The sequence below is a fragment of the Rattus norvegicus genome, chromosome 13, assembly GCF_021556685.1.
Source record: "Rattus norvegicus strain SHRSP/BbbUtx chromosome 13, alternate assembly SHRSP_T2T, whole genome shotgun sequence".
Lineage (NCBI taxonomy): Eukaryota > Metazoa > Chordata > Mammalia > Rodentia > Muridae > Rattus > Rattus norvegicus.
This window is the reverse complement of record NC_141546.1, coordinates 86,569,802-86,597,141: the sequence shown is the minus strand read 5'-3', so window position 1 is coordinate 86,597,141 and position 27,340 is coordinate 86,569,802. Positions and strand designations below refer to the sequence as shown.

The window sequence follows — 27,340 nt, the reverse complement described above, 5'->3', positions numbered from 1 at the left end:
TAAAATAAATAATTTTTTCATTTTTTATTGGTTATTTTATTTATTTACATTTCAAGTATTCCCCCCCTTCCAGATTACCCCTCCTCAAATGCCCCATCCTATTCCCTCTCCCCTTTGCCTCTATGAGGGTGCTCCGTAACACATACACCCATTCCCACCTCACCACTCTAGCATCCCCTTATGCTGAGGTATCAAGCCTCCACAGAACCAAGGGCTTCCCCTCCCATTGATGCCAGATAAGGCCATCCTCTGCTACATATGTAGCTGGAGCCATGGGTCCCTCCATGTCTACTCTTTAGTTGGTGGTTTAGTCCCTGGGAGCTCTGGGTGGTCAGCTTAGTTAATATTGTTGTTCTTCCTATGGGGCTGCAGTCCCCTTCAGCTCCTTCAGTCCTTCCCTAACTCTTCCACTAGGGTCCCCAGACTCAGTCCAATGGTTGACTATGAGTATCTGCATCTGTATTGGTCAGGTGCTGGCAGAGCCTCTCAGGGGACAGCTATACCAGGCTCCTGTCAGCAAGCACTTCTTGGCATCAGCAATAGTGTCTAGGTTTGGTGTGTGCAGATGGGATGGATCCCTAGGTGGGGATGTCTCTGAATGGCCTTTCCTTCAGTCTCTGCTCCATTTTCTGTCTCTGCATTTCCTTTAGATAGGAAAAATTCTGGGTTAAAGTTCTTGAGATGGGTAGGTGGCCCTATCTCTCAACCAGGGGTCGTATCTATGTACTGGAGGTGGTCCCTACAGCTTCCCTTTGTTGGGTATTTTGGCTAATGTCATCCCTGTTGGGTCCTGGGAACCTCTTGCTTCCCTGACATCTGGGACTTTCTAGTGGCTATCCCCATTCCCCATTCCCCCTGCTACACTTTCCTGGCCATCTGTACTTCTCTCCTGCCTCTTCCCATATCTGGTCCCCCCCCTTTATCCTTCCCACTCCTCTCTCCTTCCCACATCTCTCCCTCCCTCTATCTCCCATGATTATTTTGTTCTCCCTTCTAAGAAGGACTGAAGCATTTTCACACTTTGGTCTTCCTTCCTCTTAAGCTTCAGATGGTCTGTGAGTTGTATCGTGGTTTTTCTGAGCTTCTGGGCTCCACTTATCAGTGAGTGCTTTCACTTCTTGCTCTGCATCGCTCAATCCTCAGCCTTCCCTTAGGTAGAGCTTGTTGTAAATGTTTGGTGTGAATACTGAGGTTCAGAGAGATGAAACACGAGGAGAAAGACGTTCTTTTCTCCAGGTGAGAGAATGTTTAGGTAGAAAGTCTAAACTACAGCTGAAGATCAGTTATCAGAAGATGAAAGGGAACGTTTTTTACTGGATACAAAGCTGAGGTAGAAATCAGTTGAATCTAAGTAGTAACAGATCCATGTCTTGAGCTGTCTTCAGCTTGCAGGAAGTTCTTCTTTCCAATCTAGCAACTTGCTTCACTCTTCATGAAACCTAAGACCTGTTGATGAACTGTAGTGTGCAGGATGAGACACAAGTTGCAATATGCCACCAGATGAACCTAAACCCTCATTAGAGATGGGAAAGTGCTAAGTCTAGTGTTACAGGGAGTATGCATTTCATTGGAACACTGGTCTTAGACCCAGATGTAATTCAATCTCTTTTGTTAGAAATTATGGAACTATGTAAATACATAGAGAAAATATTGGCTTAACAAGTACAACCTCATAAAAGTTTCCTGGAACTGTCAAAGGAGCCATGTAAACAATGCAACAGCCATGCTATGGCACTAAGACAACCCTGTGCACAAGCATGAAACAGCACCTAGGAGGAAGGGATCCATTCCACTGAGGGGAAGTAGCAGTGATGCTCAGGAAATGATGGAAAGACACGGGGGCAGGAGAGATGGCGCAGGGAATGGAGCACCAGGGAGACGGAGCACCAGGGAGACGGAGCAGGTGATGGAGCACCAGGGAGACGGAGCAGGTGATGGAGGACCAGGGAGATGATACAGGTGATGGAGCACCAGGGAGATGGAGCAGGTGATGGAGCACCAGGGAGATGGAGCAAGTGATGGAGGACCAGGGAGATGGAGCAGGTGATGGAGCACCAGGGAGATGGAGCAAGTGATGAAGGACCAGGGAGATGGAGCAGGTGATGGAGCACCAGGGAGATGGAGCAGGTGATGGAGCACCAGGGAGTTGGAGCAGGTGATGGAGCACCAGGGAGATGGAGGAGGTGATGGAGGACCAGGGAGATGGAGCAGGTGATGGAGGACCAGGGAGATGGAGGAGGTGATGGAGCACCAGGGAGATGGTACAGGTGATGGAGCACCAGGGAGATGGAGCACTAGAGAGATGGAGCACCAGGGAGATGGTACAGGTGATGGAGCACCAGGGAGATGGTACAGGTGATGGAGCACCAGGGAGATGGAGCAGGTGATGGAGCACCAGGGAGATGGAGCAGGTGATGGAGCACCAGGGAGATGGAGCAGGTGATGGAGCACCAGGGAGATGGAGCAGGTGATGAAGCACCAGGGAGATGGAGCAGGTGATGGAGCACCAGGGAGATGGAGCAGGTGATGGAGCACCAGGGAGATGGAGCAGATGATGGAGCACCAGGGAGATGGAGGAGGTGATGGAGCACCAGGGAGATGGTACAGGTGATGGAGCACCAGGGATTTGGAGCGGATAATGGAGCACCAGGGCCCATCCTCTTGTGTCCTAGTGTTCTGAGAGACCAAGAGCTTCCTTCCAGCCTACTCTGCCATCTGGGAAGACAGTAGTAGACATATTCTGCCCTTTGCTATTGATTTCTACTGAGTTCTACCCCTGGGCAGATTAAGTACAGCACCATGATGCCCCTTCTGCCTCATTTCCATTTTCTCTGCTCTGTTTCTTTTCTCCTTTTCCTCTTTGGACAGAGCCAGGAAACTGGTGGAGAAAAGAGATGGAAGATATCTAAAGATCACCTGGAAAAGACGTCTGTCCGATTCTCTTTGTCCCCTCTCATCTCCCCGAACATCTGAGGAAGATCCAGAGGCCCTAAAATGTCCTCGTTGGTCCCTGCTGACTTGTGCGTTCTTGACGTATTCATATATGGTCAAAGATTCCTTAGCGATGGACTCTGTGTGAGGAAGAAAATAAAGACTAGAACTTCAGAAACCTTCAGAAGGTTTCCTGTCCAGGATTCCACTTCACAAGTCACACCTCCACCAAAAAAGTTCACGATCTTTAAAATGGCTCTAGAAATTAGGCAGGTTAATGCTCTTGCCAGAATGCATAAAGAACACAATAGAGCCATTGGCCATGACATATATACTCTACCAAGCTAGGAAGTCACCAGCCAAACCCAGTGCCCTAGATAACTCAGCATTATTGGGGACCATGCTGTAAATATTCTCAAGCCACCACAGATACTGTGAACGGGAGGTTGTACTTTGGTTGCCCTCCCCAACCTGTATTCACATGTATCCCAACACCTTTCCCAGGAAAAGAAGATGCTGTGTATAGCGTATAGCCCATGGACTCAGGGTCAACTCACTACACCTGATACCCCAAGCAACAGTATCCCTTCAGGAGCCGTCTACTTACGTGACTGCTTTCTCTTCCTATTCCACACACAGAAGCAATCGATGGCCCCATGAAAAAATTTGACGAGGATACCGATGGATACCACAAAGGGCAGATAATTGAATTCTGAGGGACACAGAAGGTGAGAAGACTGAGCGCCCACTGCCCCTTCATTAGCTTCAGGAACTATCCCAAGGGATTGAACTATCTCTCTCATGCGGCCTGTCTCCTCACATCTTAGGGGTCCATCACCCTTATCGATCCTCCTCAATTGGGTGATGGACTGGTCCAGCTTATAAATTCCAGAAGACTGGCGCTGTTTACTCACCTCACCTGAAAAAAGGAGATAAGGTTTCCTGCTTCTGAGAGCTAATTACATGATCTGGAACCTGTAAAACATCTTGTACCGCAACTATTTCATCAACCTACGGTTCTAACGCAGCAAACATTCACCACAGACCCACTGCTACAAGCCTTCCATTTTTCCTTCCTGGTTCTTCCTCATTTGAACTTCTACATTCACCTCCTGTGTCACCCGTGGATGCTGATCGGTAATGCAACCAACAAGAAGAGAACGGCAACCTTTCCAACTTGGGCCCAACAGAATGGCTCCCGCAAAGAAGGGTGGCAAGAAGAAGAAGGGCCGTTCTGCCATTGACGAGGTGTTGACCCGGAAATACACCATCAACATTCACAAGCGCATCCATGGAGTGGGCTTCAGGAAAGCTTCAGGGCTTTCAAAGAAATTCGGAAATTTGCCATGAAGGAAATGGGGACTCCAGATGTGCGCATTGACACCAGGCTCAATAAAGCCATCTGGGCCAAGGGAATAAGGAATGTTCTGTACCATATCCGAGTACCTTTGTCCAGAAAGCGTTATGAGGACGAGGATTCAGCAAACAAGCTCTACACACTGGTCACTTACATGACTGTTACCACATTCAAAAATCTACAGACGATCAATGTGGATGAGGACTAACCTGCTGGATGTCAAATAAAACTACCTCCAAACAAAAACAAAACAAACAAACAAAAGAAGAAGAGGAAAGAAGAAGAAGAAGAAGAAGAAGAAGAAGAAGAAGAAGAAGAAGAAGAAGAAGAAGAAGAAGAAGAAGAAGAAGAAGAAGAAGAAGAAGAAGAAGAAGAAAAAGAGGAGGAGGAGAAGGAGGAGGAAGAAGATGAGGAGGAAGAGGAGTGTGAGGAGAAGAAGGAGGAGAAGGAGGAGGAAGATGAGGAGGAAGAGGAAGAGGAGGAATAGGAAGAGGAAGAGGAGGAGGAGGAAGAAGATGAGGGGGAAGAGGAAGACGAGGAGGAAGAGGAGGAGGAGGAAGATGAGGGGGAAGAGGAAGATGAGGAAGATGAAGAGGAGGAGGAGGAGGAAGTTGATGAGGGGGAAGAGGAAGATGAGGAGGAAGATGAGGAGGAAGAGGAATATGAGGAGGAAGAGGAAGAGGAAGAGGAGGAGGAAGAGGAGGAGGATGAATAGGAGGAGGAGAAGGAGGAGGAGAAGGAGGAGGAGGAAGAGAAGGAGGAGGAAGACGAAGATGAGGAGGAAGATGAGGAGGAAGAAGAAGAGGAGGAGGAAGAGGAAGAGGAGAAGAAGGAGGCGGAGGCAGAGGAGGAGGAGGAGGAGGAGGCAGAGGAAGAGGAGGAGGAGGAGAAGGAGGAGGAGGAGGAGGAGGAGGAGGAGGAGGAGGAGGAGGAATAGAAGAACCGCAAAGAATTGTGTATCACGGGTGTCCACTAATGAGTTTTTCATAAACATTATCTCGTTTGATCTTACTCTCGTTTGATCTCTGATTATTACTCTCATTTGCCTAACAGAGAAACTCATAGAAATGAATTAATCTACCTGGGATCCAAGAACTACAGATATAATAAGCAATGATGACCGAGGCCCCTAAACCAGTGTTCCCGTTACTACGCCTTCCTTCGCTCCTGTTTGATCATTCACTACCCAGGAAGAACTTAGTTTTGCTGGCCCACCTCTTAAGGAAAGGTTCTTAAATTATAGAGTGGAACGCGTTTTGGCAAATGCAAGATGGGAACTGGTCCTGGTTCTGAGCAAAGATTCTTCACAGTTCTCACTATAACATGACATCTTTACACGCGCTTTCACCTGCAAATCTCTTTTATGTCCCGGAAACTTGGAATAATTAAACACATCTTACAGAGACGGAAACTGCGAGTTGAGTTCTTTGGGGGCATTTCCAATGAAAAGATATTTTTAGGTATCTTGAGATGGGCCAGAGATGCTTTTCCAGGGCAGTTGTTAACCACAGTCACCTTGCCCGTCTGGCAGAAGTGCCCTTTTTCTGATAAGGCAGAGAGAGCAACTACCATATCAGCCAGGGTCATCTTCTCTCAACCTCCCAGCAGAGGCAAGGTGTGGGGAAGGAGCCTAATGGGCAGCTGTGAGAGGACACAGTCATCTCCTTTGAACTTCCTGGGGAAGGTGGCACTTGCACAGCATTCTCCTTTGTGTAACTTACTGTTTTTAAGCAAATGTATTGGCAGGGAGATTCTTTATAATGTGAGCTTATTACTTTTGTCTTCTCCTTCAGTGTCTACACTATGAGTTAATCCTGTTCAGGTCTCTAATTCCACAGAGGGATCCTAGCTCAGGATTCCTACAGGAGGAACTCCTGGTTCTCTTAGCACCAAGCTTCTGGCGGCTAAGAACTGGGTGTTTTGCTCTGGCTGCAATGCTCAGAACTTGGAAACTACACTCACTTGGGGATCTGCCACCGAAGGAAGGAAGCTCAGAGGCACAGGCCATGGTGTGGAGTAGTGACTCAGGACACTGACGTGATGGGGCTGCTCTTTCTAGCCAGTTCCACCCACACCATGCCAGTTTCCTTATGCCTAAAGTGACTGATCGTAGACCTGCAGCCAGAGTCCAGGCCTGAATGTGGCACAGAAATACTTCAGTCCTGTCCGGTCCCGTTAGAACCTAAGGGTGTTCCAGGGAAAGCTTCTGAGGACTTAGTCCTTCTGCTTTTTCAGTGTTTTTCTCCTCTGAGAAAAGGGGAGATGTACCTGATCACGGGATAAGAAACTACACTTCATGAAGCTAAATATAGCATGGTAGAAAAACCCAAGGCCAAAGTAAGGAGCTATACACATTTTCTGCTACAAATTTAAGGATAGAGACTCTGAGGTTTGGGTAGGGTTGGGTGGGTAGGATTGGGCTGAGAGGGCTGGGTAGATTGGGTTGGGTTGAATAGGTTGGGTTGGGTTTGGGGAGATGGATTAGGTGGGTAGAATTCTATTGAGGAAGTTTGGTAGGTTGAGTAGGGCGATGTCTGTGAAGTAAGACAGGTGCATTGGGTTGGGTTGGAACTAGATTGGTTTTCTTATAATTGCCATGCCGATAACGTATTAAGCCTTTATCTAATAAAAAGCAGTACAACCTTGACTCAGGTGACGCAAGATGAGCAGTAAATGCAGAACTCTGCTAAGTACCTGGGCATTTCCTGCGGCCCCCACGGACAAGGTACAGGGTTATTACCTCCCAGGAAACTCTCCAGCTCGAGGGAAGACAGGAGAAACTGGGTCCCCAATATCTCCAGTTAGGAGGACAATGTTCAGGGCATCACAACAATCAGTAAACAACTAGGAATCCCTGCAAGGAAGGAAACTACTATTTCCAGTAAAAGAAGAAGAGATAAGTCCTCCCAGACTAAGACAGGCCTGTGCCCCTGAGAGGCCAGGCACCTTCTGAGGAAAGGCCCAAGGCACTAGACCAGAAGGCCATGTGACCTCATACCTGGGTCTCATGTGAATCTGGTTGTAGGATCCCTGCTGTGAGCCAAAGTGCCCCCACTTACTCGAAGGGACACTCTGACAGCTCTGGGGGGAGGTCAGGGTGTGGTTTGCCCAGCTGGCCTTGTTGCTAACATTGCAGGTATATGTGTGCAGGCTGCTGGCATCAGTCTGGTTCTCCCAGTGGGTGCCATTCCTTTGATTCGAGATCAGCATGCTCCCTCTGTACAAAGCATAGCTCACATTGTCATCCTTGGGCACAAAGCAGGACAAAGACAGTTGACAAGTCCCGTTAGCCCAGAGCTTCCCCTGGACAATCAGGTGAGGTGTCTCAACAGGATCTGGAAACAGAGGTTCTGGTCAGAGAGTCCTGGAAATGCAAATCCTACAGGAATCAGAGGGACAGAGTAGACAGTGCTTAAAACTCACCAAATATAAGCATCTGGAAGTTTTTAGTGCACACTATTCCTCTTTGGCTGTTGGTGATCTCCAGCACGTAGTGACCACTGTCATTTAGCTTAGCTGACTTGATACTAAGAGCAAAATTCTAAGACTCAAAACCATAGATATCACTACAACACATATTAAAGCTTTTGTTTTCCGTAGTATCCCAAGTCATGATCTGGGGAGTCTGTTGATGTCCTGTCTTCTTCTTCCATTCAATAAAAACATTTTTTGTTTGTATGTTGGAAGGCCGCAGCTGGACAGGCTTTCCTGAGACTCCAAGCACTTCTTCAGAAGAATCTGCACAATCTAGAAAAGAGAACCTTGTCTGCAGGTAACTGAAAGGGTATGAGACCTGAGCAGTGCAGGCAGCTGCCCGTCACTTCCTTAGGCTAAGGACCTGGAGCAAGTATGAGGAGAAACCCTGAGACCCGTCTGTTTCTCCACATCCCAGGCTCCACCCTCTAGTTGGAAGGAACTCACAGACCAACAATGGCAGCTAAAATCTCTTCTGAAGATTCATTTTTTACATATGTAGATGCACATGTGTCTGTGTATTGGTTTGTACAGGTGAGGACGGTGCCCAGGCGGCCAGCAGAGGGCACTGGATTCGTTAGAGTTGGTGTTTAGAGAGAGTTGTGAGCTGTCCTACAAGAGTGCTAGGCACCGAACTCAGGTTGTCTAGAAGAGCAGTGTGCTCTCTGAACTGCTAAGCCACCCCTCCAGCCCCAAACTAGAGTCTCCTGAGTCTATATGACAGACAAGTTTCAAATGTGTTGCCAGTACTTAACTTCCCAAGAACCCCGTGGAGATCTTAGCCTCACTTCTATAAGGTAAGGAATTGTGTTAGAAGATACTTAAGTAGTGGCTGGAGAGATGGCTCAGTGGTTAAGAGCACTGGCTGCTCTTCCAGAAGACCTGGGTTCAATTCACAGCAACCACATGGTGGCTCATGCCTGTCTGTAACTCCAGTTCCAGGGCATCCGACACCATCACACAGACATATATCAGGCAAAACACCAACGAACATAAAATAAAAATAGATTATATATATTTTAAAAAAGAAAATACTTAAGTAAATAACTCCAGTTACACAGCAAAATGATGAACAACTGATTTGGTGTTAGAGAGAGATTTTGGTTCAGTTTTTTCTTCTAACATAATTTACTGTGGCGTATGTGTGCGTGTGTGCGCAGGCACTTGTGCATGTGGAGACCAGAGGCAGATGGTAAGAGTCTTTATCACTCTCCATATTATGTGTATGGGGGTGGGGGGCACACTCAGGCTCTAGCACACGTCTGGGAACCAAAGGAGAACTTTCAAAAATTGATTTTTCTCCTCCCACCTTTTTGAGGCAGGCTTCCTCCTGTCCTTTCTCCTACTCTGTGTACTCCAGGCTAGCCTGTGAGCTTCCAGGTGATTCTCCTATCTCTGCCTCCCATTTCCCCTTAGGAGTGCTAGTATTTGTGTGTGTGTGTGTGTGTGTGTGTGTGTGTGTGTGTGTGTGTGTGTGTGTTCCAGGGATCAAACTCGGGTTGTTAGACTTACGAGGCAAGTATTTTGACCTACTGAGCCAGCTTTCTGGACCTCTGCCTTATTTTTGGAAACAGGATCTCTCACCGAACCTGAAACTCTTTGTTTGATCTAGGCTGGCTTTTTAATGGGTGTTGGGGATTTGAACTCGGGTCTTCTTGCTTTCAGATCAAGTGCTATTATTATCCACTAAGCCATCTCCTCAGACCCTTCCTTTGGGATTTTGAGACAGGATCTCACTAAGTAGCCCTGGCTGGCCATGAGCTCACTACCTTATTGAGCTGGAATGACAGACATGTTTCCCCGTGCTTTCCTAGAGGATGATTTCATAACCACCAAAGTTAGAAACACCACGTTACTGGCATGACCCACCCCATTGTAACTTGGCTGCCAAGTTTTCCCCCCCCAAATGTTCATGTGCTGTAGGATTGGTCCTCAGCTGATGACATCATTGAGAGGTGGTTGGCTCATGGGCACTGACTTCATCAATCAACTCCACAAAGATGGGGCTTGGCCAGTGGGTCACTAAGGACACATCTTCCAAGGCTACGTCTTTCCCTTTCTGACTGTGTCTCTCGGCCGCCCAGCTGCTAGAAGGTGAGCACCTTTGTCACATCCTCCCACCATGACACTGCTTCATCATAGTCTCACGGCACAGGATTAAGCCAACCATCTACTATGGCCTCTGACATAAGGCTGGAGATGTTCCCTAGCATGCCCTGGATTCAATTCTCAGCACTTCTTAATACCAGGACTTGGTGGCACCCAACAGTACTCTCAGCACTCGGGAGGTAGAGGCAGAAGAATCAGAAATTGAAGGCCATCCTCAGCTACATGGCAAATCAGAGGCCAGCCTGGGCTACATGAGACCTCATCTCAAAAGAAAGGGGCAAATAGAAACTCTGCAATAGGCCGAATATAAATTTTCCCCATTTGAAATTTGTTCCTCCGGGTATTTGTCACAGAGGCAAAAGAAAGCCTGACTCCCTGACTACTGAGGGAAGCACACATGGCCAAACAGTGACTTCCAGGAACCCTGAACAGCCAGACCCAATGAAAACAATGCTGACTTCACAGCTGGCCTTGTGCTCTAAAATACACCTGGACTCACAGTCCTCTCAGAACACTTAGCACAGTGCACTGTGCGCAATGCTCACTAATGGTTAATGTTTGCTATTGTTTTAGGAACCTGATGGTCTCTGCAGGAGTGCTCACCAAAATTCTAAAACTGTGCCTTACAGGTATATGTCTGCACTTCCCTCCCTAGGAATCAAGATGTGATTTAGTGAATGTGGTGGTGGTAGCCTAGGCTATAACATAGTGGTAGACTTTAGACGGCTACCTCAGGGTGCCATCCAGAGGCTGGACACAACAAAAATGACAATCTTGAGTTAACGAGACTACAGTGGGGAGGAGTAGGGGTCAGAGGGTAAAGAGAGAGATGGTTACACACATAGTTCTCTCTTTTTTTTTTTTCCACATGGAGAGGTTTAATGAGAGAAGAAGAGTAGAAGAGGGGAGGAACAGAGGCTGGCCATGAGCACATGGAGGGAAGGGGAAGGGATGGGACAAGAAGGGACAGGGAAGAAGACACCAGAGCAGAGAAGAGTAAAGGCAAGAGATGAGTAAGAGCAAGAGCTCTTTTTTTTCTTAAGGTTTATTTATTATTATAAATACACTGTCGCTGTCTTCAGACACACCAGAAGAGGGCAACAGATCCTATCACAGATGGTTGTGAGCCACCATGTGGTTGCTGGGATTTGAACTCAGGACCTCTGGGAGAGCAGTGCTCTTAACCGCTGAGCCATCTCTCCAGCCCCACACATGGTTCTTAACAATGGAGCACATTAAAAAAAAAGGCAGACCGAGGGAGAACAAGATGGCAGCTAAGTAAGATCATCCAGTATCTTCTCCCCACACCAAATTACCTTGATAAAAACCTAAGAAGATCCAGTGGGGACCACAGTGCCCAATTATAACAAAAGACAAATACAGAAGGGAACCACTGTCCATGTCACATGCGCCCCAACTCCAATCAGTCCAGTGTAAAGCATGATGTCTCCAGCATGTGAGAGTGAATAAGTTAAATTCCGGCTTTAGGCTTGAAACCACGTAACAGGCCTGACGTGGTAAAACCCACACATGTGCTGCAGAGCCCCCAACTCCTACCACCAAGCCAATACCCACCACAGACTGAGTTACCAGAACTACATTAGTCCGAGAGGCTGAATGCTCCACCTCTCTCTTGTAACTTCAGGTAGCAGGGCAGGAAATAAGACTCCAACAGCTGAGGGGAGGTAGTAGGCTTGTCTTAGAGCTCAGTGACAGACCTGTCATAGGAACAACCAGAGCTGAGGGGAAACTGCCCCTGTGGACAAAGCTCACACACAGACAGGCCCTGCATCCAATGAAGACTTAGGCACTGATGGGCCAGATGTGTGTCTTAGCCCACATCCCCTCCAGCTGTGACATGGTCCTCACGCATCCCTGAAGCCGTGTAGGTCCTCGAAGCTGTGAAACTCAAGCATGGCCCAGGTTAGCTCTCACAGACCGACTTCACCAAAACAGCATGACACGGGGTAAACAAAGGCTCTGCCAGTTTCTCAGGGGTCTTCAACGTGGCTCATGTCGAGCAATACACACTGGCTCAGAACTGGACTCAATCAGGACTTCACTGGCCCCCTACACCCAAACACTACATAAAATGTGCATCCCAAGACTCAGGAGATTGTGGCCGGAGGATCAGGAATTCAAGGTTGCCCTTGGGTGCATAACAAGTTTGAGGCCAGCCTCAGACAGATGAGATCTTGTCTCAAAAAGAAAGGAAGGAAGGAAGGAAGGAAGGAAGGAAGGAAGGAAGAAAGGAAGGAAGGAAGGAAGGAAGGAAGGAAAAAACAAAAGAAAGGAAGGAAGGGAGGGAGGGAAAAGGAAGGAAGGCGAAAAGGAAAGAAGGAAGACAGAGAGAAAAAGACAGAGGGATACAAAGAGAGAGAGAGAGAGAGAGAGAGAGAGAGAGAGAGAGAGAGAGAGAGAGACAGAGAATGAGAACACGCAAAGGAAGGAAACACACCTTATCTCTAAGGACATGCATAAACTGGAAGTGAAAGGTTAAAACAAAATTTCCCGTGAAAGTGGAATCAAGAAAAAAATAGTCACCCTTCTGTCAAAAAAAAAAAAAAAAAGCAAAATTTAAGGAGCTACCAAAAAATAATCCTAGGAATAAATATAATTAAAGAAGTGAGGGGTTGGGGACTTAGCTCAGTGATAGAGCACTTGCCTAGCAAGTGCGAGGTCCTGGGTTCGATCCCCAGCTCCAAAAAAAAGGAAAAAAAAAAAAAAAAGAAGTGAAAGACCTCCATAAGGAAATGTACATAACAAAATGAAAGATGTTGGAAAGAACAAAAGAATAGAAAGACATTAAACATCCTTGGGTTTGAAGAGTCATTATTATTAATAATTAATGCAAGCAATGCAAGCCATATCAGAATATCAGTGACGTTCGCCACGGAAATAGAAAAAAACAATTATGTGAACACATATGTGATCTACGTGTGGGTGAGGGCATATGAATGCAGTTACTCCAAGGAGCCAGAAGAGGGCGTCAAATTTCCTCTTTGTGCTGGGCGTTGCTCTAGAACGGGGGTTGGCTGAATTCAGCCCTTAATATTCAGGACCCAAGAACACCTGGGTATTGGGAGGAAGCTTGTGCTATACCTCATTTAGCAGCGTCCCAAGCCTCGCCCACTAGATGCCAGTGGTATCTACCTAGCCTCAATCATGACAAACAAAAATGTCTTTAGGCATTGCCAAATGTCCGCTGAGGGGAAACATTGAGAAGCAATGGGCACTGGGGTGAGGAAGAGAATCAAGGTCCTTTCCCCCACCCCACCCGACCCCCGAAGATCACATTTCCGTTGGAGTTGCATGCTGTTAGCAAGCAGAAAATTAAGACAAGACTTCTCAGAGAAGTCTGAGTGCCTGTGATTTTAAATTCTTTTTTAAAGCATTTTAATTTAAAAGGTAACACCAGAGCGCTTAGAATAGCATGAGCGTTTCTTTAGATGCCTGGTCTGGGAAAGCCTCCATGTCAGCATGTGCCTGACTGAGAAGTGAGAAATCAGAAAGCTCTCTAGCCACGGAAGGGGCTATCAGAACAACATTTCCAGGACACGAATCAGAGAGTTTAAATCCTCTCTGGTAAAGGACCCAAGCAGAGGGCATGAACCTATTACAGACTTTTTTTTTTCAATAATGGGAATTAAACCCCAGTCCTCGTGGTGGGAGCGAGGGAAGGCAAGCTCTTCCCCTATGCAGAACATCAGAGATAAAATAACCAGGATCAGTGAGACATCTGATTGTGTGATCGGCAGCGTTGGTAAAGAAATAGACATGTGTCATAAGGCTTCAACTCCTAGAAGCCTGACGTTACTCTGTATGCTGTGGAAGGGAAGAGGGGGAGGAACCAGATAACACTGTAGAGACTAATCTAAGTGAGTGGGTCGGAGGAGGGTTCTTGATTGGTCAACACACAGGAAGATAGATGTGCTCCTCTTAGATAACAGGTGATGAAAGGGAAGATCTGAGGCACCCAGGACTGACCAGCGATATCAGCTACACGAAGAGTCAAGACTAAGGTCCAGTCAACAAGAAGCTGTGTCGATGATGTGCAATTCGTCAGCCTCGAGCTGAGCCGAAAGCTTTGGGAGCCAAACTCCATCCCACATAAGGCTGAGATGAGAGATGGGTCCTGGGTATTTCACAGGAAACAGGGCCGAGAGCAGCCAGCAGTGCCAAATCTAAAGATTCTGAGAAAAGACCCTGATGTGCTTGCCATAGAATACAAATCCGCAGGGCAGGGCGGGGCGGGGCAGGATTTTAAATAAAAAATGGAATCCTGATCAACAAAAGGGGAGCCATTAAAACAGAAGACTGTAAGAGGAGTGGCTGACAGACGTGGCCATCCAGCCTGGTTGGATACATCCTACTAGCCCAAAGGCAAGGTCAGAAGCTCAGCCACTGGGCACATCAACAGGGATGTCTCAGTTGCTCAGTGCTGGCTGTTAACGATTGGTTGTCTCCCTACACCTGTAGGTAATATTTTTATCATTTCTCTGTTTAAGAATGGAGCTATCAGGAGCATTGATTGGGTCACGGTTTACTTAGGGTTACTACTGCTACGACAAAACACCATGACCAAAAGCACAGGGAAAGGCTTATTTCACTCCACAGTTTCATAATAATAGTCCATTATCAAAAGCACCGAGGGCAGGAATTCAAGCAGGGCTGGACCTTAGACACAGGAGCTGAGGCAGAGGCATAAAAGAGTGCTGCTTACTGGCTTGCTCCAAATGGCCTGTCTGGCCTGCCTTCTTATAGAACCCAGGACCTCCAGCCCAGGGAAGGCACTGCCCACAATGGACTGGGACCTCCTGGATCCATCACTAATTAAGAAAATGCCTCATAAGCTTGCTACAGCTGGATCTTGGAGGCATTTTACAATTTGAGGTTCCTCCTCTCTGATGACTCTAGCTTGGTTGAAGTTGACATAAAGCAGCTATTACAACTGACCCTTGTCAACTTTACACATAAGCATATGACTTTTCAATTAGAATCTTTCTCACTTATCCCCAGGATGGTATATTAGTATTAGCATCACAATAATTACCATTACGATATTAATATCATAATAACTTCAAAGGTCTCACAGTCCTTACAAACTCAAATACATTAAAAGTTCACTCTCTTTAAAATAATCTCCTCTAAAGATCCAAAAATCTCTTTTAAAGGTTTCGTCTCTCAGCTGTGGCCTCCTAAAAAATTTAAAATTAAGTTAAATACTTTCTCCAAGAGTAAAGAACCTGGGCACAGTCACAATCTGAACAAGCAAAGCCAAACTCCAACAGTGTAAATAACTCCATGTCCAGTTCTCTGGGATTCTGTCACGATCTTCTGGGCTCCTCCAAGGGGCTTGGGGTCACCTCTCCAGCTCTGCCCTCTGAAGCACACACAGCTTGTCCTCTAGGCTCTGGCTGACTCCACTCCACTGCTATTGCTGTCCTCGGTGATCATCCCAATGACACTGCCATCTCAAAACTCCTGGCATCTCTTGCTACAACTGAGCTGCACTTTCACCAATGGCCTCTACTGGGCCCTCTTCAGGGACCCTAGTCCCGCCACACAGTACCACCTGGTGACTCCTACACTACCAAGCTTGGCTACCAGAACTACGTACAACCTCTGCTGCTTCAGCCAGTACAGGTCAGGACACAACGGTATAATGACGTTGGCACACGGGAAGAGCATGCCTTCCTCGTTCGTACCAGTGTATTAGAAGTGGCCACTCAGTGCAAGTGGCTAGACACTGCCCTTAGAAGAAAGCCTCAGGGTCAGCCTAGTGGGAGAAAGGAGTAAGGAAGAGGGCACCACAGGCATAGCAGCAGCACGGGCCGGGTGCCAACACTGGTGTAGGAATGACTGCAGCAAAGCCTTCCCCAACATGTTTGGAAAGTGGAGTGATAAACAGCATGAGTTTAATTTTTAAGGTGTAAACCTTAAAAAAAAGCCTGTAAGAGGTAGCACAAATATCTAAGGATGCGTCATCTAAAAAATATTCAGTACCACAGATAAACATAGTAAACTACTGTGTAGCCAGCAGCAGAGCAGAGGCCCACAGAGAACACCGTTCTCCACTGTCACACAGTTAAATATGGACTCTGCAGAAGAAGCAGTATCCTTAACGAGGCTGTAACTTCTTTGAAATGAAGTGTGGGACCGGGCGGTGACGGCGCGCAGCTTTAATCCCAGCACTTGGGAGGAGGAAGCAGGTGGATCTCTGAGTTCAAGACCAACCTGGTCTACAGAGAGAGTTTCCAGGACAGCTAGGGCTAGACAGAGAAACCCTGTCTCAAAAAACAAAAAAAAAACAAAAAAAATGAAATAAAATTTGAATAATAAAGAAAGTATGGGATCTGTAGCCCTTATTAATGCTATGCTGTACTGAGGGCACTTACTAAACTATACCCCTGTATTTCATTTTAGGTAAACAAGACAAAAATTCAAAGCCATCCCCAGACCCATAGCAAGTTTGAGATCAGCCCAACCTAACAAGACCATCTAAAGGGTGGGAAGGTTAGGCGGACCCACAGGTGTCACGACAGTTGTTGGTTTGGGCTTTTCAGATGGGCGAAAACTTAACTAGGAGTGGGAAGCTGGTGCTGGCCAAAAACAGAACAACTGGAGGTAGCAACCACACTCTCTCCAAGGGACTGTGTGCTGGAGCAGACCAGGTAGGAGACACCGGGAAATTGTGGGTAGGATTGAAAAAAATCCCTAACCATGCTTCCATTTTCTGAAAGGTTTTCAGACACCTGCAACCTCGGGGAGGATAAAAGACACTGCAGACCGGGGTTGGGGATTTAGCTCAGTGGTAGAGCGCTTGCCTAGCAAGCGCAAGGCCCTGGGTTCGGTCCCCAGCTCCGGAAAAAAAGGAAAAGAAAAAGACACTGCAGACCAGGGCGCACTCGCGTTGGGGTGCGGGACTCCCAGCGGGGCGCGGACCCAGGTCCCCCAATAGCTAAGAAGCTATTCACAATTTATAGCTACCAGGAGACGATATATTAACCACATTCCAGAATAGGACCCGTGTTCAAGAGTGGCTGACCAACACTTTGTGTGTGTGTGTGTGTGTGTGTGTGTGTGTGTGTGTGTGTGTGTGTGTGTGTGTGTTAGGTGGGGATGTTGGCAAATATGGAAGAGTCTGGCAGGAGTTGGGAAAGAAGAAAGAACATGATCAAAATACATTGTATGAAATCCTCAAAGAATAAATCAATGTTTTCGAAGGAAGAAAGGAACTCGGCTGAGCTCAGAGGCTGTGAATCTATGCCTGCTCTTTGCTGGGCTTTTCTCCTTCAGGTCTCCACAGTCTAGTGGAAGGAGAAAGGAGTTGGGGTGAGCTGAGCTTCTTGCAGGAGCCTAGCAGCTGGAGCCTGAGTAAAGACAGAGGAAAGGCCGGACCTGTGAGGGACAGAAAACCCTCGTTCCCATCCCACGGAGGCAGATATTTTAAGGGAGTAAAAAAGAAATGCTAATGTGAAAAGATAACGAGAGAAAGGGAGAATAACTTCACAAGTTCTTGCACGCTGGGAGCGAGAAAGGGAGAGAGGTGAACCGCCTACACAGGGTTGCCTTTCAGAAGGGAGTGGCCGCAGCCAGTTCCGGTGGTCAGGGACGCCACAGCCAAGGCTGTTGCTGCTGCTCATAGCCTTGGGGGCTCTTTTCCGATGGTTAAGAACGGATGAGGTAAAATATTAAGTCTATAGAAGAAGAATGGGGGCAGTTTGCTAGACTGTACTGCAGCTTAGGGAAGTGAGGACAGTTGATAAACTCTAGTATAGCTTGGTGGGGTGAGCACCAAGGAGAAAACAATGGTCTAGGGGACCTCTGACTCAGCAGGGGGGTCACCAGCCTAGACCCTCTGCTCACCGGAAGCTGGGAGACCCGAGTGCCCGAGAGAGGGCCAGGGGCTAGGTGTAGAAACGGGGATGGGGGTGGGGATGGATTGGGGGTGGGAGTGGGGATATAATCCTGCCAGCCTGCAAAAGGATGTTGAGGGTTTTTTTGTCTCAGTTGGGCATAGGTAACCAGGTTCGGGGGAGGGACAAGAGAGATTGGGTCAATGCTGGGAAGTGAACAGGACCAGCTAAAGCAAACTCACAAAACAATGAGTCTCTTGCAGAGGCCACAGGCCACTTCCTCCTTAGCCCTGTCTTGACTGACCACCACCTCTCCTTCTCGTGGGCAAGCTGACTGTTCCTGTCTGTCAAAACTGCCCCAGCTGTGTCCCTTCCTATCCCCAGTCCACTGAAGTATTTGCTTTCTCCAAGGCAACTACATACTATGCCTCTCACTCGAACTCTTTCTTTTCTTGCTTTTATTTAGGCCTTTTCTGTGCCCGGATTGGTTCTCTGTACTCGGTTTTCTGAGCTCTTACCACTGTAAGCCAGTTCCCCTGTCTCTCCACCTAGAAGAATCCAGCATCCTCTCAGATTCCTTTCAATGTACCATGACTGTCAGGGCCTCTTCTGCCTTCCCTTGGAGTTGGTATTGTACACACCTATTTCTCTGACTAGAAGATTTTCATGGGTGAAATCCAGGGTTGGGGATATAGTTTAGTTAGTTGGACCCTTGCCTCCCATGACCAAAGTTCTGTCTTTCAGGCTATCCTGGAATATGTGAGATTCTATCTCAAAAACAAAACAAAAACAAAAAAACAAAAAAACAAAAAAAACAAACAAAAAAAAAGATCGACCCCAGCTCTTCAACTGTTTCCTTGCAAAATTTTACCTAGTTCTCATAACATAGTAAGGCCACCATGAATCTGTTTAATTAATTCAACTCTGTAGCTCTGCTATGGGGATTTTGTGCAAAATATCAAAGAAGTTATAAAGCCACAGGACCCTTGGCTTTGACCTTTTGCTTTGTGGACTCCACACCATTGCAATTTTTCTGTTCACGGGCCCTCAGAACAAAAAGCCAGTCGCCTTGAGGCAACTTGAAATCCCGGGTACTACACAGCTCGAGCATTCCTGAAAACTCCTGAACTCGACAACACCTGCTAAGAACATACGCTCCCACGATTGGACCTTGGAAGTGTACTGTGGCGTGTTAGGAAAGCATTATTGTGGAAGGAACCATGTTAAAGTCCGAATGGGCGTCTATAACAGAATGAACAAAGAACGGCCTGAGGCTGGGATGAAATAGTATTATCTCACCGCAGGCATCCAGAGACTCACAGCTCCCAGTAAAGAGATGAACTACAGCTATCAACGTAGACAAACCTCATGAACATGTCAAGCAAAAGAAGCCAGGAGGCCATACCATGGGACGCCACTTACATCTGGGGAAAACTAAGCTGAGATTTGAAGTGAGAACATTGCCTAGGTTCATGGAAAAGACAATAGATGATGACTGGACGTGAGCATACAATTGTCCCAAAGTCATCCAGGAAGCAACCCACCGTCACGTACATCTATGTGCAGATGTCACACTTTAGTAAGAAAGGTTTGTCTGTCAGCGTATCATTTGGCTGCCCCTGGGGTGAGTTCTGCAGAACTAGAGTCCCTTTGAGTCCCGAGCCCAAATCTCTTCCTCAAGAAGCTGCTTCTCAGGGTTGGGTATTTAGCTCAGTGGTAGAGCGCTTCCCTAGCAAGTGCAAGGCCCTGGGTTCCGTCCCCAGCTCCGAAAAAAAGAAAAAAAAGAAGAAGAAGCAGCTGCTTCTTCACTCACGCCTTGTTTGGGAGGAGGTGAGGTGACCAGAAGTGTGAAACAGTCTGGCCTGCTAGAGCCTCCCTGGGTCACCTCCAGCACAGTGACAATTAGAAACTGGTCCGTGAGAAATGCAAGGCTCAACACAACCCACGCAAAGTACAGCAACCCCAGGGCTGACCCATGACACCGCCTGTTCTTCCTTCTTTTCAACACCTTACCTCACCCAGACCCACAGCATCCAGGGACTCCTCACAACTCCCAGCCCATCCTTTTCTTCAGAATGGACAACCAAAAACCTGAATTCAGTGGGGGAAAGTGACAATGACAAGGTGGTGTTTGGGCAAAACTGTGACGGGATGAAGAAAAAAAGCCGTGGCTGGTGCTCCTAGAGCAAGAAAGAAGAAGGCTGATGCCCACATCGCTCCAGGGCAAGCTAATGGCCACTTCTCTCCAGGGAAGCCTAGTGCACACACAGATCCAGAGAAACCTAGTGTACACACAGCTCCAGAGAAACATAGGGCACACATCACCCTGACTTTCCACACTTTTCACACAGACTAAACTCCAAGCACTTTACAATGGCCTGAGGGGCCTGGACCACATTCTCTAGTCTCTCCTCTTGCTCCCTGTGTCCCAGGTGACTAGGTAGATGGCACGATTAGAGGCTCTGAGTTCTGATCTCCCTCACACACTCAGGCCCCCATGAGTCCATACCAGGCCCCACCCCACATCAACACAAGGATCCTTACCTTGGCCCTGATGAGCTCTGAGGAGCAGGAAGAGTGACAACAGGACAGTTTGCTGCAACATCCCCACACAACAGAGCAGGCTAAGGGGCCCCTGTCTCCTCCAGGTGCTCTGATATCTAGACTCTGCAGCTAACAGCCAGCAGGACACAGCAGAACTACCTCCCTGCCTGTCCAGCCACAATTTCCTCAACTCAAGGCTGTTCACTTCTGCTGTGCACACTGACAAGGCCACTGAGAAAGCCTCAGTCCCTCCAGTTGGGTTCCCACAAGCTAAGCTGCCTCCAGTGGGTGGGTGCTCTCTCAGAGTGCATAGTGACTCACAAAACCAGCTGCAAAATCTCAGCCCTTGGTCCTCCTCAGCCTGGTGCTGAATCCTCAGTGGCACCAGCAGTGTGGAGAAAAACCACTGGCGATTATTCAAGACGGCCCCTTACCAACACGCACCGTGGAAACAGAAATTTGAAAGAACTTGGGGGTAGGGTGGGCTGAGAAGAAGGACCCTGAGGAAGTGGGAGCTAATGTTGAAAGGGAAGAGTGGTATGGGGCGATTAAGGAAGAGACATAAAATTGAGATTTGCTCGGAAATAATCTAATCAGCCCAGGAAGTCTATGATTTCAAATGTTCAGCGTATGCAAACACTGTTCCTCCTTTCACCGCCCTCCACCAAAGGATGTGAAACCATTTGTGTTACTCCCTAGCTTCCACAGCTGGATTCATCCTGTAGGACAGCAGGCAGCAAAGATCCCTTTGAACTCCAAGGAGGGATAGAGTCAGTGGTACCCAGCACCCCTGCTCCCCCAGAACACTTTACTTCAAGGCCATATCCAGAAGCCAGGCCTCTTGCTTTCTTCCTCTTTTTTGCTCCTTAGCAACAAATACTTGTGGTTCCTCCAAGCCCATCCCCTCTTTCCATCCTTAGATCTATTTCTAGCCTGACCAAACCTTGACGAGACAGGTGGCTGCCAGCGGAGGCAACACGGACGCTCTGGACTAGACGATCAATTTGCAGTCAAAGACCTGGACTTGAACTCCAGCTCATTACCTTGCAACCTGTGTAGCACCAACAAAATTGCTTTCTAAGTCCTCTGGCTCAACAGCAGTTGGGCAAGCAAGATGGCGAAGGTACTCAACGTCAAGCCTGAAGACCCGAACGAGATCACCAGAGTCCACATGATGAAGAGGGAGGATGGACTCCACCTCTGCCGTCCCCACACACCCAAACGAACACACACATGAATAAACAAATATACGGGGGTTTCCCCCCCTAAAGACCAGCAGATACGTGAATACTTGGCTTTCCTTCAAGAGAGTTTTCAGGACCAAATCAATAGCTACCCTTGAGAGCTTGCATATAACACTCCGGGACACGCTGGTGTGAAAATGCCCTGGTAAAACCCCTTACCTCGTATGGCAATCTCCTTCGTTTACTTTTACGTCATGTGCTTTGGTGTTCTGCCCGCATTTATGTCTGTGTTGGGGGCATCAGATCTTCCGGAACTGCAATTACAGACAGCTGTCAGCTGCCATGTGGGTGCTGGGACTTGACTGAAACAGCAGTCTCTTAACTGCTGAGCCATCTCTCCAGCCCAAACAGACTCTTGGTTTTGGGTTTTCGTTGTTGTTGTTGTTGTTGTTTTCAAGATGGGGTCACTTTACAGCTCTGCCTGTCCTGGAGTTCACTCTGTAGACTAGGCTGGCCCCGAACTCAGAGATCTGTCTGTCTAGGCCTTCCGAGTGCTAGGATCAAATATTCTGATTTGTTTGTTTCTTTATTATTAATTATTATCTTAAAAGATCAGTAAATAAATGAATCTGAGTGTCCCCCACCCTTCTCATTCATATCTTGAAATCTAAGCAACGGTATGGTGGTATTAGGAAGTGGAGTGTTTGGGGACGTGATCAAGCCTTGAGAACCGAGCTCTCCTGAATTGAATTAATGGTCTTATTTTAAAAAGCAGGGTCAGGAGACCCCCCCCCCTCGGGCTCCAAAAATTCTGTTCATCCCTCATTCTTTCTACCATGACTGAGAAAACATGAAGCCTTCCCAGAACCTGACTATGAAGCCTCCTGATCTTGGCATGTCTAGCTCTCAGACCCATGAAAGACAGAGGTAGACGACACCCAGCCGGGGTGTGGTACTTAAACAACCCCAGCAGACTTCAGTGAGGTTCTGCTTCTTTAGCATCAGCCTACAGAGCTTTTTCCACATCTCATCCTAAGACGGAGCCCTCAACCCCTGGAGCTCCCGCACAGGGGCCTACCAGCACCCTTGACTTTGAGAGGTAGTGTCCAAGACGTAATGCAACAGACTACATTTCCTCACATGACAGGCAGAAGACAAGGCTCAGCTTTTGGAAGCAAGTAATGAACAACCGTGAATGTAAAAGCAGCCTTACACTGGAGGAGGAGGCAGGACATTGCCTTGAGCCAGAAGCCATCTTGGAATACATATTGAGTAACAGGTTGGTAAAGCAATATACACAAGACATGGTCTCTGGAAAGGAAAATCTGCTTCACCAATCCTGACCCCAGGACCAGCTCCATCCTTTCTTCCAAACATAAACAGCCTACCACCTCCTGGACACTGAATTGGAAGAAGCGCCATGTGCATCTTTCTATCTTCTGCTCCTGACAAGTTCTACCGTGTACATAGAATTGCTACTCCTTTCTACATACTGCCCTGTCCCGCCCTGAGGCTGTCCAGCCCTAATGCTCTCCTTAGTCTTGGAGCCTGCTTTTTTCCAGGTGGTTCAACATTATTTGGTAAAGGGATGAATGAGTTCCCTAAAGAAGGCATTCTCATTCCCACTGAGATACAGTGGTAAGCTCTTCGATCATAGTTCTCTCCCCTCATGACAAGTTCTTGGATGGGAAGCTTCTAAGACTTGACCATTTTATTATAAAGATTCAAGACCAGATAAAATTCATGTAAACTCAGAGGCTGTTCTGTGTTTCATTCATGGATGGATGGATGGATGGATGGATGGACAGATGAATGGATGAACTAACAGACAGACAGACAGACAGACAGACAGACAGACAGATCGAGATTCCCCCAGGTCTCTGAAAGTCTGAAACAGAGGCTTAATCAAGAGCTTTGAAAATCAGCAGCCAAGAGATCAAGGTTCCTCAAGCTCTATCCTCCTCTGCCTTAGCTACTTTACAGAGAGTCAGATCGTCCTAGGAAATCCCACCTCCCAGGGCTACCCACCTCCAAGACACTTTGCAAACTTGGGAGCCCCGAGCCTACCTTGAAGTTTGTGAACTCAGTAGAAAAACCCAAAAAATTCATTAAAAGCTACTTCCAGATGACTCGTAGCACAAATTAAATTACAGACAAAAATGAGTCGAGGGAGGAAGAACATCGTGCAAGGTCCAGACTATTCCAATGAACAGAGTTCTGGTCCTCAGAGAGGTAGGCCGACAGAGCCTAATTCTCAAAACATGGTTATAGTACATTGTACATGTGTGCAAAATTGTCCCCAGACTGATACTAAATTCAACCAAATGTCTTTCAGTATCAATTATGATGTAACAATATAACTAAAGTTACTGATTTTAAAAATCATTTAAAATATAAAATAAATTACAAAAAATGAATTTTAAAAAAAAGGAAGAAAAAACTTACTTCTCCTGGAAATTGTTTGTGACAGGATGTATGGAGTATTGCCACCAGACTTTTTGTACTTGGTCACATATATGGAGAGAGTCACCATGAACAGAGCTGCCCTTTCTCTCTGACCCCTTCAGAGGCTGATCCGATGCTAAGGGGACCAAGTCTTCCACCGGAAATCGCTTCATTGGCACAGACTGCCATAGTCCAAAGTCCTATAAATGAAGATGTTCTTAGTCAGCAAGATTCCAAGGATTAGCCACTAAGGCTAAGACCTTAGGCATTGGCTCCTGAGAGCCAAGGGGAAAGGCCAAAGCCTTTCTTCAGGTAAGGTTAAGCCTTTTGTGTACCTCTCAAAAGTAACCATTATTCAGGAGTTAAAGATGAGCCTTTCAAAAAGGACCCACCTGGCTTTTCAGATATATTTAGCCAGTTTTTAAGAATTAGTTACCGTGACACACACACTAAGAGGATGCTCAATGGCTTCCTTTCTAGCGATCTCATTACTGTCTATGTTCTGCTTGAATGTCAGGATGGTATCACAGTGGCAAGAGAATACGCAACCATATCAGAGACAGGAAGCCAGAGAGCTACTCAGGAGTTAGGCACAGCTCAGAGGTCCCATGAGACACACTGGTTTTTCATTGTTGTTGGTTGGTTTTGTTTGGTTCTGTGTTGGTTTTGTAGGGGGTTTGTTTTTGGTTTGTTTTTTGGGTTTTTGTTTTGTTTTTGTTTTTGTTTGAGGAAAGGTTTCATTCTATATATTCCAGAATTCATTATATAACCCAGCAGGCCTCAAACTCATAGTGATCCTCCTGCCTCAGCTTCCCACATGCTGGGATTACAGGTATAAGCCACCATACTAGGTCCATGATGATGTACTTTGATTCCTTCTGTGCATAGTTTCCCTCATGTAACCTAAGAATCTCTCACTAGGCTCTTCCTCCTGCTGACCCAATCACTTCTCAGCACACTGGGAACCATGCTCCAGAAATATAAATCCACACACAAACCACACCCACCTCACCATCATGACTAAGCTTTTAACATGAAACTGTCCTTTTGCCGTTGTTACTTCTCAAGAGAGCTATAAAAGTGCTTCCTCTTGTGTGTGGGTGTGTGTGGGGGGGTGTGTGTGCAGTTTCTGCACACTGTAAACTTTCACACTCAGACCCCTGAGAAAGGTTTTGCCTTCCCTCTGAGCCTCATCCAGAGAAGACTTTGCCAGTCACCATCATATTCTCAAGTTTTTATATTCTGAGTTTGACATACTAATATACCAAACACGCACACGTATATACCACACACAATGACTTCTGGGTACTTGATTGCCTGCTTTGTAAATTATACAGGCTTTCAAAGTTCTAAGTTTAACTGAACAACTGAAGTTTCAATGATCAAGTAACTTGTACAAGTCCATGTTCCCTTCAGGTTTTTTCTGCTGTGCCTCCCCAGAGCCCCTAAAATACACATGCACATGACCAGAGTTCAGCATCATCGTCCCCTAGCAAGCATCCACTCAGATCATTGTAATGACTGTAAATGAAACTGATTTTACACACCTCAGCTACATTCTGGAAGATTTAACTCTGTTCCGTGTTTTTGTTTCGACATCTTGTAGGATCCATGACAGAGCTGACAGATTCCCTGGCTGCCTGCTGCCGAGAAGACCATGCGCATTGTGTTTAAACACCCACACAAGGTCATAAAAAAAAAAAAAATCAAGAGACTAGATCTCACTTCCTCTTCCTGTCCTGCTGGGTTCCTCTTTTCCTTCCCATCCTGGCTCCACTGCCCCCTTCCTACTAGATTTTCAGGGACCCGGACCCTTAGCACATCTGTGAGCCCTGAGGACTGTTACCTCCCTCACTCTGCTCTCTGCCAGTGCCTCGATCCTGCCTTCCCTCTGGGCAGAGCAACAGCACTCGCAAGTGTACGAGAAAGGCGTGCAAGACAAAATGCATGTCTTCCTGCAGTCGATGCCCTCAAAGCATAATTTCAGATTTATAAATCCTTTTTTTTTTTTTCTTTTTTTCAGAGCTGGGGACCGAACCCAGGGCACTTCCTAGGCAAGCGCTCTACCACTGAGCTAAATCCCCAACCCCCAGATTTATAAATCCTGATCAGAGACTTTGGATGGTGCGTGTTTACATTTGGAGTCCCCATTCCATCCCACGTAATAAGCCCGACTATTAGGTCTTGAGTCCTAGTCCCTTCCCTGAATCTGTAAATCTCTGCCTCTCAGATCGAGATTCCCCCCCCCCCCCCCCGCCACCATGCACATTTGTCCCTCCTGCTTTCTCTAATTCTCAAGGTGAGGAGACAACTCGCTTTCTCATCCTCTTTCTACTCTGTGGTTCCAAGAGTGCGTCAAAGCCTCTTCACATGTATTTAGTGTATTTGTTGCCAAGAGATTTATTTATTCAAACTTACCTCTCTGGGTCATCGGAATTTCATGGAATTTACAGTGAACCTCTCTGATAAGCCAGAGCTGTTCACAGAAGAACCAGGTGACTTTTTTAGTAAAAGAGCATAGAAAATATCAGCAAGCACTGGATGTAGTCTCAGCACTCAGGAAGCAGAGGCAAGTTCAAGGCTATCCCCGTCTACACCGTGGGTTCTAAGGTAGCCTAGAGGGAACAATATATGCATATACTACACACACACACACACACACACACACACACACACACACACACAAACACACACACACACACACTCATACACAGAGATTCAGTCACCCTAAAAATTAGAGATATGCAAATTAAGAACATTTAATTGGCAAAAACAATGAGGTCTGATGACACCAAGTATTTGGAAAAATAAATGTTAATTAGCTGTCTCAAAAAAAAAAACCCAATTATAAACTATAACATCTTTATTTCCTAAAGCTAGGCTAATCATAAAAGACTAAAAACAATCTTTAACACTAAGAAGTTCTGTACCTCAAAACTTCAAAAGAAACCATCAATAAAATTAAAGATATAATGAGGACATATGTTTTGACACACATACCAAAGGGTCAATAGCAAGTAATTCTTGTTTATAAAGAATTCCTATTAATCAGCTAATAAGTCCAAGGGGAAAAGACAATCTACCAAGAAACTTTGCATGAATAAATGAGAATTGTAGCTGAAAAAGAAATACAGCCAGTGAGTCTTGGAGAACTATTCACTCACAGTGGTTGAGGAGATGGCTCAGTGGGCAAAGGGCTTCCTGCACAACCCTGAGGACCTCAGTTTAGATCCCAGAACCCACATTTTAACAGTCAGGTGGCCACATGCATCACAATGCTGGGTGGAGGCAGATCCCAGGGACTTTCTGGTCAGCCATCCTCCTCTCGGTTCAATGAGAAACCCTGTCCCCTGGGCAGATATCCCTAAATCAACCTGTGGCCTCCCTAAGCATGTGCACCAGTGACAAATCCCATGTGTCCTCGCACATTGGTTGGC

General features: G+C 46.8%; 1 protein-coding gene and 1 pseudogene across 12 annotated transcripts; one reads left to right on the top strand and one right to left on the bottom strand.

Moving 5' to 3' along the window:
• On the bottom strand, positions 1 to 25,593 carry LOC120093159 (natural killer cell receptor 2B4-like). Of its 12 annotated transcripts, none has more exons than XM_087582002.1 (8): positions 25,451 to 25,593; positions 23,904 to 24,103; positions 21,678 to 21,772; positions 7,712 to 8,035; positions 7,348 to 7,623; positions 3,539 to 3,850; positions 2,917 to 3,071; positions 1 to 1,457 (listed from the first exon to the last, which is right to left on the bottom strand). In XM_087582002.1, the coding sequence occupies exons 4-8, from the start codon at positions 7,722 to 7,724 to the stop codon at positions 1,440 to 1,442; spliced, it is 774 nt and encodes a 257-aa protein (XP_087438128.1). In that variant the 5' UTR covers positions 7,725 to 8,035; positions 21,678 to 21,772; positions 23,904 to 24,103; positions 25,451 to 25,593; the 3' UTR covers positions 1 to 1,439. The 12 variants fall into 12 exon arrangements, 10 of the variants coding, with proteins under 10 accessions (XP_087438128.1, XP_087438126.1, XP_087438132.1 ...); XR_015636150.1 differs by having other exon boundaries at positions 2 to 1,457; positions 3,539 to 3,643; positions 7,287 to 7,623; XM_087582008.1 differs by having other exon boundaries at positions 2 to 1,457; positions 3,539 to 3,643.
• On the top strand, positions 4,072 to 4,496 carry LOC148001812 (large ribosomal subunit protein eL31 pseudogene; annotated as a pseudogene).
• Positions 25,594 to 27,340: the final 1,747 nt, after the last annotated feature.